Source organism: Mytilus californianus, unplaced genomic scaffold (assembly GCF_021869535.1).
Source record: "Mytilus californianus isolate M0D057914Y unplaced genomic scaffold, xbMytCali1.0.p SCAF_12, whole genome shotgun sequence".
Classification (NCBI taxonomy): Eukaryota; Metazoa; Mollusca; class Bivalvia; order Mytilida; family Mytilidae; genus Mytilus; species Mytilus californianus.
This window is the reverse complement of record NW_026262604.1, coordinates 7681384-7693346: the sequence shown is the minus strand read 5'-3', so window position 1 is coordinate 7693346 and position 11963 is coordinate 7681384. Positions and strand designations below refer to the sequence as shown.

Below are 11963 nucleotides of genomic sequence, written 5' to 3'. Positions count from 1 at the left end.
CAATTATGTGATCCAGGTGTAATGGCAGATAAAGGTTTTAATGTGCAAGATTTGTTTGCTAAAATGGATGTTGCCGTCAATATTCCAACTTTTTTTCAAAAAGAGAAACAGAATTAGTTCGAAAACTCTTATACGGGTTAGAAAAGTGTCCAATAAACAGGTGCATATAGAGCCAATTATTGGACTTGGCAAAACATACAAAATTCTAACAAATCCTATGAATGGAACTGAAACAAAACTTTCATCTGAAATAACATTTAGTTGTTTTATATTGTGTAATTTTAGAACTTGTATTGTGCCAAAGGATGCATAAATGAAAGTGGCGCAATGAATTCTGTTCTGATATATATATTTACAATTACATAGATATAAGAAGATGTGGTATGAGTGCCAATGAGACAACTCTCTATCCAAGTAAAAATTTATAAAAGTAAACCATTATAGGTCACAGTACGGTCTTCAACACGGAGCCTTGGCTCACACCGAACAGTAAGCTATAAAGGGCCCCAAAAAATTACTAGTGTAAAACCATTCAAACGGGAAAACCAACGGTCTAATCTATATAAAAAACGAGAAACGAGAAACACTTATGAACCACATCAACAAACGACAACTTCATTTACATGTTCATTTAAATTGTAATGCATATGAAAATAAGGAGATTTGGTATGATATTCAGTGAGTTTATCAAATCAAAGTGCATAAGAAATGGGTATAAGCAGTTACAGGTGTTACTGTAACCGTACAATCTCCAACAATGAGTTAAACTCATACCGTGTAGAGAATTTAAGAGATCTTTCAACTAAGTTTTGTTTTTGGGTTAAATCATTTTCTTCTGTTGTCTTACAAATATGGAGAGGTGGTTAAAATGCTAATGAGACAACTATTATGACAGTGACCAAACAACGAGATGTCATTTTGTTCTTAATTAAGAACTTTTTTATACGCCCATTTACGGGACGTATTATGGTATACCGTTGACCGTCTGTCCGTCCGTCGTCAACACGTCAGACATTAATTCAGAAACGCTTTAACCAATATGCACGGAACTTTGGTGAATTGTTTATTCATTCATAAATTACTTTATACTTGGAAATAATTTTGCTTGGAGTTACATGTATAGTTTCTAGAAAAAGTATGGTCATCGAAAGAGTTGACATGTTGCAATGTACATTTAACATTATTTTACTTAATGTTCTTGCAATACACACAATACTGTGACTAATCATTATGAACTACTTTTCATAGGATGGAAGTCATTGAATATGCTAATTTAAATCAACAATAAAGAATCGTCTATTTATATTAATAAGGAAAAGTTCTTTTATGTCTTAAAAGTGCGTACCATGGCGAGGTACAGAAAATCATATATATATATATATATACGATGATTATCACCAAGGTTCAATTTTATTTTCTGAAGTATTGGAAGAAAATGTGTACCCCATTGTTAAATTTACATTGCTTTTAAGATTAAAATAGATATCTTGAGATTGACTGTATGTTACCATAGTTTACAATAAAATTTATATAACATATCCATATAAAGTGTATTTTATAATTATGCCACAGTATCTATTATCATCAAATAAATGCTTGGTATATCCAATATGCAACTCCACAAATACAGACATATACTATGTGCAAGTTAATTATATCAAACAGTCGTACAAATTACCCTTAAACATCAAAGTGTACTGAGATTTAATACCAGCATTCTTAATGGCATACTTTACCATGAGCTGTGTTGCATAAACATGGCATATACATTTAAACATGTGTTCACCATATTCTTAAAGCTGTTGAATCCAAGGATAGCAGGTAAATACCATCATACATATATAAAATGATAGATAGCAGGGGCGGGTCCAGCCATTTTAAAAAGGGGGGGGGGGGGTCCAACCATATGTCCCCATTCAAATGCATTGATCGGCCAAAAAAAGGGGGGGGGGGGTTCCAACTCCCGGAACCCCCCCCCCCCCCCCCCCCCCCCTAGATCCGCCACTGGATAGTCAAAGGTTTCCCATCATAGTTTAGTTACATATATTTTTTTGTACCTGAGGTCGTTGAGTATAGATCATTATACAAATAAGGAGATGTGGTATGATTGCCAATTTAACAACTATCATTCATGCTTTAATACTAGTAACAAACCACATTTGCAAAGTTGAATAAAAATACAGTTGATATCTGGTATTTATTCCTAAAAAGAAAATGCCCAACTATATTAAACAGTATCTGACTATAAACATAGATCATAAAACAAGGTACAAACTGGACATAATGCACTAGTTCATAAACAAGTTAGAACAATCACCTTCATATAATGCTCAGAATATAACATTCATGAAACTTGTTCAATATCATTAGAGAACTCTAAATCTTAAATACTGGAAGCCACCTCTGAAAAGTACACTGTACTGTGCAAGATAATGATATAACTGGACTAAAAATACACACAACCTGTATTTAACTGCCTATACATAAAGACATTGAACAGTGCACATTTTTGTTTTTTGTTTGTTTTTTGAAGCCAAAATTTGATAGTTGAAATTGTTCTATTTCAATGTCACAATTCAGCAACCAAAATTCAGATATAAAAAAGGCCTAATTTTCTATAATTGATATCATATGGCTTTGAAACTGGGTAAACTGTCTCATAAAACACTAAGCTTAAATGATGCCAAGTTTTATTGGAATTGGTCAAGTTTTTGACCCCTAATAGGCCCCAGACAACAATTAACGAATATAGTTCCCTTTAATTAAAATGTATTTTTTCTTTATTTTTTTTTCTTTCCCTTTCTCATACATTTCTTAGTTTTTATGGGGTGGAAATGAAAGAAGAGAGCTGAAATAAATGTTTGGATGTTTTATTTTAACCGATTTTGATATGGAAAGAGTGCATAGGCCAGGTGCAAAAAGGTAATATTTTCTTTCTCTCTGACAGGTTTTTTCTGATTTTCTATTTGTGTTTGTGGTATTTATTTTAGATATATTACTCATTTGTGAAATCTGAACACAAAGAAAAGTAGATAAAAGCATAAAAAGTGTGTAAAATGTGCTGTTTTAATGGTCTAAGTCTAACAGTCTGTACGAAGCAAGTGAAATGTGAGGTTCTATGCACATAAAAGTTGTATTCTTTTAAACAGATTTCACTGAATCTGTATCAAAAGCACTTATTACTTGTCGCAAAAGCGAGACATAGCAATCCTACATTCCGTCGGCGTCGTCGTCTTCGTCGTCGGCGTCCACAAATATTCACTCTGTGGTTAAAGTTTTTCAAATTTTAATAACTTTCTTAAACTATTCTGCATTTCAACCAAACTTAGACAGAAGCTTGTTTATGATCATAAGTAAAATTTGTAAAAAAAAATCCTGTTTATCCGTATTTTACTCATAAATGGACTTAGTTTTTCTGTCAGTTAACATTACATTTACTCTGTGGTTAAAGTTTTTCAAATTTTAATAACTTTCTTAAACTATCCTGGATTTGTACCACACTTGGACAGAAGCTTGTTTATGATCAAAAGCTAGTATCTAGAACGAAATTTTGTAAAAATTTTATTTCCTGTTTTTCAGTATATTACTTATAAATAGACTTAGTTTTTTCCAGTTAACATTATGTACAGTCTGCAGTTAAAGTTTTTAAAACATTTATTAGATTCATAAATCTTGGATTTTTACCAAACTTGAACAGAACTTCTTACAATCAAAAGATAGCATCTAGATGAAAATTTTTAATAATTTTTTCCACATTTTTGTTGAGCCTGCGACTAACAGCAAAAGTAGGCGAGACACTGGGTTCCGCGGAACTTACAAATTTGTACAAAAGTAGCATGCTTCCTTTCTCTCTGACAGGTTTTTTTCTGATTTTCTATTTGTGTTTGTGGTATTTATTTTAGATGTTTTACTCATTTGTGAACTCTGAACACAAAGAAAAGTAGATAAAAACATAAAAAGTGGGAAAAATGTGCTGTTTTAATGGTGTAAGTCTAACAGTCCATACGAAGCAAGTGAAATGTGAGGTTCTTTGCACATAAAAGTTGTATTCCTTTAAACAGATTTCACTAGATAAGTATTTGCTTCTCTGATGTATTATGTCATGTTATGTTATATAAATGTGTTTTTTTTGTGTGTTTTTTTTGTGATTAGATGATTACTTATTGGTTTATTTAAGATTACCGTTAATTGGTATTTACAAAGTAATTCGGTATTATTGTTATGGGTTTGGTAGCTTGGTAGGTGTTTAAAAAAATGAAGATTTTGTAATAAAAAAAGAAAGATTATTATTTTACAGCCTTTGAAGAATTTCTAAGCCGTTTGGAATCTTCTGTCTCTCTTTTTAAAGTCTTAGAGACGAATGAATAAGTCTTTGATAATCATGACAATAATCAGTATTCATTTCGTCCAATTTGTAATAATTCACAAAAGAAAACCTGTTTTCGTTTTTAGAATGACAATTTATTTAAAAAAAATAAAAAAATCTTATTTTATTTGTTGTTATACTTATAGCAATACGCTTATTAAAGTATGATTAAAACTTATTGAACACAAAACTAAACGGGTGCAAACGGGCCCAGGGTGCGGACCACTGCCATTTGATTATTTGATTATCTTGCTTAAAAAAAAACGAATGATTACTTGGACACCCTAACGAAGGACATCTTCATACTTTCGTTTTGATCGTTTTTATACGACCGCAATACAATTGTGCGGTCGTATATTGGTATGACGTTGTCGTCGTCGTCGTCGTCGTCCGAAGACACATTGGTTTTCGCACTGTAACTTTAGTTTAAGTGAATGGATCTCTATGAAATTTTACCATAAGGTTCACTACCACAAAAGTAAGGTTGGGATTGATTTTGTGGGTTATGGTACCAACAGTTACGGAATAATGGGCCAAAAAGGGGCCAAAAATAAGCATATTTGTTACTTCCAGACATAACTTGTGTGTTAGTGTATGGATCTCTCTGACATTGTACCACAAGGTTCCATATCATAAAAGGGAAAGCTGGGATTGATTTTGGGGGTAATTGCCTAAAAATTTTAGGAATTAGGGGCCAAAAAAGGGGAAAAAAATAAGCCGATTTTTCTAGTTTCCAGACAATAACTTGTGTTCAAGTGTATGGATCTCTCTGAATTTTTTTTTTCCTTTTTTTTTGCTTTAAAATTTTCCATTTTAAATTGGTTATTTCTGATTTATATATAAAAGCAAATAATAATGATATGGTTTGAATAGGTAATTTAAATTTTTTTAAGTTCTTAGACCACATTCATTCTGTGTCAGAAACTTATGCTGTGTCAAATATTTAATCACAATCCAAATTCAGTGCTGTATCAAGCTTGAATGTTGTGTCTATACTTGCCCCAACTGTTCAGGGTTCGACCTCTGCGGTCGTATCAAGCTGCGCCCAGCGGAGCATTTTATTCGTTATTGCATTACCGTCAGTTTGTAGTACAATTTATGAGTTTGAATATCCCTGTAATGGTATACTTCGTTTGCACCTTCTTCCAAATGTTATTCAGGATATGAGACAGAACTAACTGTATATTTTTAAATCTATTTTGATATAAACGGTTGAATAAACAAATCATCTTTTTCATTTTGTTTCGATTTGATCAGTATAGTTTTTGATAGTCATTTTCAAGATTTCTGAAAATCGTTACAAAAATTGTGTAAATTTTGTTTTGAAAAAGGGATACAAATTAGAAAACATGTACCAGGGGTGTCGGTCATAAAACTTTACTCCGTACTCGGAGTACAAAAGTTGTGCTCGAAAAACCAAATACAGTATTTTGATAGGTTGATTTCTGAGTCTGAGTACTATAATCGTGCTCGAAATTTTTATGACCGCAAGGCCTTAAGTCCATTACTAATTCTAATAAATTATGACGTCCTTATTATGCTTTTTAATTGTTTGACAAGGCCGCGTCTACACTTTGGAACAGTTTGCCATCGTCCTTGCGGAGTGTAAATTCGTTAGATGTTTTTAAAAAGCAACTCAAGACTCACTTATTTCGAACTGCTTTTAAGGATTTCCTGTAGATTTTACATACTTTTAGGGAGCTAGCATTTTATTTTTAGGGGGGGGGGGGCTAGGATGAAAATTTTGTCCTGCATTTTTTTTAGTTTAAATCTCTGTCCTGCCTTTTTATTTTTCACTCTATTCGGTCCTGCATTTTTTTTTATTAGTTTATTCGGACTTTTTTTACATAAATTGCCATCCTGCCTTTTTTTTTGCCAAGTTGTTCATCCTGCCTTTTTTTTTTTAACTCAAAACTCCTGTCCTGCCTATTTTTTTCAAATTTCATCCTAGCCCCCCCCCCCCCCCCCCCCCCCCCCCCCCCTCCATAAAAATCAAATGGTAGCTCCCGTAGGGTACATGCATTTTTCTTTTTTTTTTAGTGTTTTTTTTTTTTTTTTATTATTCCTTTATTAATTTTTATATGCATGTGTGTTTCGTGTTAGTTGGTCTTTGTAATTTATGTTTAACTTTTATGTATTGTTTGGTATTTTATTTATTTTTAAAAGTGAAGCGCAGAGAGAAATTGATGTTATTATGTAATGCACTTTAAGGATAAAGCCGTGTTTTAATTAACACAAAATATGTTTGCCACATGCGCACAAATTTACTGTTTATATTATCGTTATTTTAATTGTTATTCTAATAAAATATATACATTTTAGCAGCTTACATAAAATTTTATTATATATTGTTTATCAAACAACATATATTTACCCTGCTTTTAGTTTTTAAACTTATTAAATACGAAAATGTAATGTACATGTGTAAGCGTACTTTCATTCCGCCGTGTATTTATTCCGGGTAACTGTTTTTCACTAGAGAATATTGGATGTAAATAGTGTGAAAGCGTCGATCTTGATATCGTTGTTTTGTTGATATTAGACCGGTTTATTGTTTACATAAATAAATGGGTTAAAATTAAAATGATTTTCAAGGAACCAGTTTAATTAATCTGAGTCAATCTAGTAAATAATATTGATGATAATGAGGAGGATGTTTTATAACTCAAAATACTTTATCAATGATCAGGACATTGAACATGATACAAGCCAAATTTAAAGAGCAGATTTGTTCTTACATAAAGTTTCAATTATAGAAGCATCCTTTAATATTGACATAGAAGATATGATTTTCTTTCCAAGTCGACCGAAAAGCAAATACACAGAAATACTTCGGCAATCCAGTAAAAATAAATATTACAATTAGTGACAATTTTAAAAGCATGTGATTTGATAGATTTGCATAGAAAAATTATTTAAATCTTATTCGTTAATAAGCATTATTGTGTTTATATCGTGCGTTGAAAATGAGTACTTATCACTTCATCAATGTATGGATGGATCCAAAGCACTGGTGTAATTAATCCCGGTATGGAATAACTAGTGCAATCATTCCGGTACAAAATCACTAGTGTAATCATTCCTTGTTTAAAAACACTAGTGTGAACATTCCTTGGATGAAAACTCTCCACTTTTTACATAAATCAACTATGCAAGTTTCAAATACACTAAAAACTATAAAGCCACATTTTATATATATTTCCCCTTCAAAAAACCCTTTTTAGAACCTTATAATGACTGGTGGATGTTTTACACTGGACCCGGATAGAAAAACCTAGTGAATTTTCGTTGGTGGATAAAAATCACTGGGGATTTTCTTCCGCCGGATAAAGTACACTGGCGGAATCAAACCACTGTTACACATGCAGACTCCACGGGGAGGATTCGAGAACAGCCAAACATTTTTACGGTATTTTTGTACGCTTCCACCTAAAAAAAATACTGTATTTGTCCTATTAGAATCGAAATAATTCCTTAATATAACGCTCAGTGTAAAATATCGACAAATATATAATGCCTACCTATGTTCAAATGATCATGCATGACATGAAAGAATTATTTCTTAAATTGACTTCTGCTGGTTTTGATACAGAAGCGTTCCATATATAAAATACTTCAGTTATCTCCCTTTGGTAATGTTATTATTCTGCTGTGAAACAAAGATGACATATTTTTGTATTTGACTACAACATGTACAAGAAAAGGTAAACATGTGGTACTGTAGGCAGTGATCATTTATGTAGAACATATAATTGGTGTCGGTTTTTAGAACTGAATCGCTAAAACAAAATAACTTGCTAAATTAAACATACTAAGGATTTATTATAAACATATTACATATATAGATACGTCCTTGATTTAAACAGTCTCTGGCTGATACAAAATTATATTAGTCGTTTCTATACACGTTAAAATTCGTATCAAAATGACCAAAATAAATCCATTAATAGAAAGTACTAGGTTTATATTAAAAATATGAAATTTGTCTATGGAACGCCAAATTAACATATACATGTGCAACATTCAAGGATACATTACATTGTATTATTTTCAATATAATAGTGTAAATTAGACATACTGAATATTATTTGAAAATATAATTATCAAAGTAGTATTGAACAAAAAAAATATTTACCAATAATGTCAATATAGCCTCTTTCAAATCTTCAATTTCAAAACATCAATAATAAATTTTAACTATGTGGTGTTATTAAAATTAGAAAACATCTGGACATTGCATTACAGAGGTATTATTAGGATTTCAGGTGATAAATTTGTAGACTTTATCATCTTCTTCTTTAAGTTTCTAGCGATCCTTCAATTATTGAAGATTATTCGCCGGGCGTCGACTATAAAATTTTATAATTTACATTGTAGCAAGAAAAATAAAAAGAAACAAAATCAAAAAATCAAAATAATGTATGTGCATTTGTAAAATTTCATTTAGATAAAACTATATACATTTGATAACAAAATAGTTAGGGATAGAAAATGGGGATGAGAGCAGATTCTGAGATCATACTCTTGAATCCCTGTACTGTACTGCATGATACTATTTGTTGTGGCAGAAGATTCCAATCTATAACTATCATGTGTTTATACATATTATTTTTATAAACTTGATAGATTTAGGAGATTGGGTAGGATTGCCAATTAGACAAAGTCCTATCCAACAGAGTTAAATATAAATTTTTTTAAAATATATGTGTCAGGAAGCAACTTAATCCAACCATTGAAATGCAAGCTGAGACAGTCACAGGCACATATAGAATGTGGTGGGGTTAACATGTTTGTGAGAGCTCAACCCTTCATGATATGACTTAAGCTAAGAGGGTCACAAGCACATATAGAATGTGGTGGGGTTAACATGTTTGTGAAACGTCAATCTTTCCTGACATGCCTGAAGCTGGGCCAGTCACAGACACAAGCATGGAATATCAGTTTGGAAATATTTACAATTTTAGAAGGGTCAAAAAGAAAATTGTGTCCCAAAAGTAAAAATTAACAAAAAGGACCAATAAATCATAATTGATTCCTGATTGAAATATTCTTATTGATTTTCCCTCGTGAAACTTTAATTCAAGTATCCAAATATTGAAACATTGTTTATTATACCAGTTAACTTCTGTCTTATTTAGGTTCCATGCCACTCAAAGAAAATGAGTTGAAAACAGTGTACAGAAACAGATGAATTGTCAGACATCACAAAATCAGAAAAATCTGTAATTACCTCCCTTGATCAAACTACAGTTTAGTTTATATTGGAAACATCACCTTTCATGCTGGAGGAAACAATCAGGATATTGATGCTGCATTAGAAAAGGAACGCATGAAAAAATATTATGCTGAGTTGGACAAATCTGTCAAAACACATAATGCAGAATTTGAGCAACACACTCACAGATTCATATGAGATCACACTGATGATAAACCAAACAAATGAAATGTATGTGGTTTAAGCATTGAGCCAGAGCCAACTTTTGCAGAGACAGACTAGAATACACACGAATGATAAACCTGAAATAGGTGATAAATTTAGTAATGGTTTAAACTTACAAATTAAGATGAGATCACATACGGATGATAAACCATATAAATGTGATATATGTGGTAAAGAGTTTGCTCATAGTTCAGCCTTAAGGAGACACATAAGAACACACACTGGTGATAAACCTTATAGATGTGATGTATGTGGTAAAAGTTTTGCTCACTGTTCAAACTTAAACAGCCACATAAGAACACATACTGGTGATAAACCGTATAAATGTGATATGTGTGGTATTGGATTTGCTCAAAGTTCAGCCTTGGGGATACACATAAGAACACACACTGGTGACAAACCGTATAAATGTAATATCTGTGGTAAAAGGTTCACTCAAAGTCCAAGCTTATGGAGACATATAAGAACACACACTGGTGATAAACCTTATAGATGTGATATATGTGGTAAAGGGTTTACTCAGAGTTATGATATGCAGAGACACATGAGAATACACACTGGTGATAAACCGTATAAATGTGATGTATGTGGTAAAGCATTTGCTCAAAATTCAACGTTGCAGAGACACTCGAGAACACATATCGATGATAAACCTTTTATAGGTGATGAGTTAAGTCATATGTCAAACTTACAAAACTTACAAAAGATGAAATTACATACTGGTGATAAACCTGAAACATGTAATATATGTCATAAAGGGTTTGCTGATAGTTCAGCATTGCAGAGACACACGAGAACACACATTGATGATAAACCTTATATAGATGATGAGTTTAGTCATATTTCAACCTTAAAAAACTTACAAAAGATGAAATCACATACTGGTGATAAACCTAATATAACATGTGGTATATGCGGTAAAAGTTTTGCTCATAGTTCAACCTTAGTGATACACATAAGAACACACACTGGTGATAAACCTTATAAATGTGATGTATGCAGTAAAAGATTTGCTCAGAATTCAAACTTAAGGACGCACATAAGAACACACACTGGTGATAAACCGTATGAATGTGATATGTGTGGTAAAGGGTTTGTTGTTTCTTCAAACTTGCACAAACACATGAGAACACACACTGTTTATACACCTTATAAATGTGATATTTGTGGTAAAGGGTTTAATCAAAGAATAAACTTAGATATACATATGAGAACACACACTGGTGATAAACCTTAGAAATGTGATTATGTGTTAAAGGGCTTAGTGATAATTCAACATTGCAGAGAGACATGAGAATACATACTTACTGGTGATAAAACTTATAAATGTGATGTGTGTATTAGAGAGTTTGGTGATCGTTCAAGCTGGCAGAAACACACGAAAGACATATTTCTGATAATTTAACTTAATAAATTGATATGTGTCAACTTAAGAAATGTGATATTTATTGTAAAGAGTTACACAGGATTGGCAATGTTGATAGGCCTTTATGAAAGTGATATATGCATGTATGTACATGGTATATAAATGCGGTAAACGTATAGTCATTGGCACTCATACCACATCTTCTAATATCTAGTCAATGGTACAGAGACACATCAGAACACACACTGGAGATAAATAATAAATGTTATGTATGTGGTAAATGGGTCAGTCAATGTTACACACGAGGACACACACTTGAGATAAATTATAACTGTTATGTATGTGGTAACATGTTCAAATTTACACACGAAAACACACACTTGAGATAAATTATAACTGTTATGTATGTGGTAAATGGGTTAGTCAATGTTACACACGAGAACACACACTTGAGATAAATTATAACTGTAATTGTATGTGGTAAATGGATAAGTCAATGTTGCACATCAGAACACACATTGGTGATAAATTATAACTGTAATGTACGTGGTAATTAGGTAAGTCAATGTTACACATCAGAATACAAACTGGAGATAAATTATAGCTGTAATGTATGTGGTAAATGGATATATAGTCAATGTTACACATCAGAACACACATTGGTGATAAATTATTACTGTAATGTATGTGGTAAATGGGATAGTCAATGTTACACACGAGAACACACACTTGAGATAAATTATAACTGTTATGTATGTGGTAAAATAAATGGGATAGTCAATGTTACACAC

The 11963-nt window shown here is 32.0% G+C and overlaps 1 protein-coding gene across 1 annotated transcript; it reads left to right on the top strand.

The window, feature by feature from the left end:
- The first annotated feature begins 7984 nt into the window (after nt 1-7984).
- On the top strand, nt 7985-11295 carry LOC127721304 (zinc finger protein 227-like). Its single transcript, XM_052228040.1, has 2 exons — nt 7985-8070; nt 9505-11295. The coding sequence occupies exon 2, from the start codon at nt 9931-9933 to the stop codon at nt 11041-11043; it is 1113 nt and encodes a 370-aa protein (XP_052084000.1). The 5' UTR covers nt 7985-8070; nt 9505-9930; the 3' UTR covers nt 11044-11295.
- Nucleotides 11296-11963: the final 668 nt, after the last annotated feature.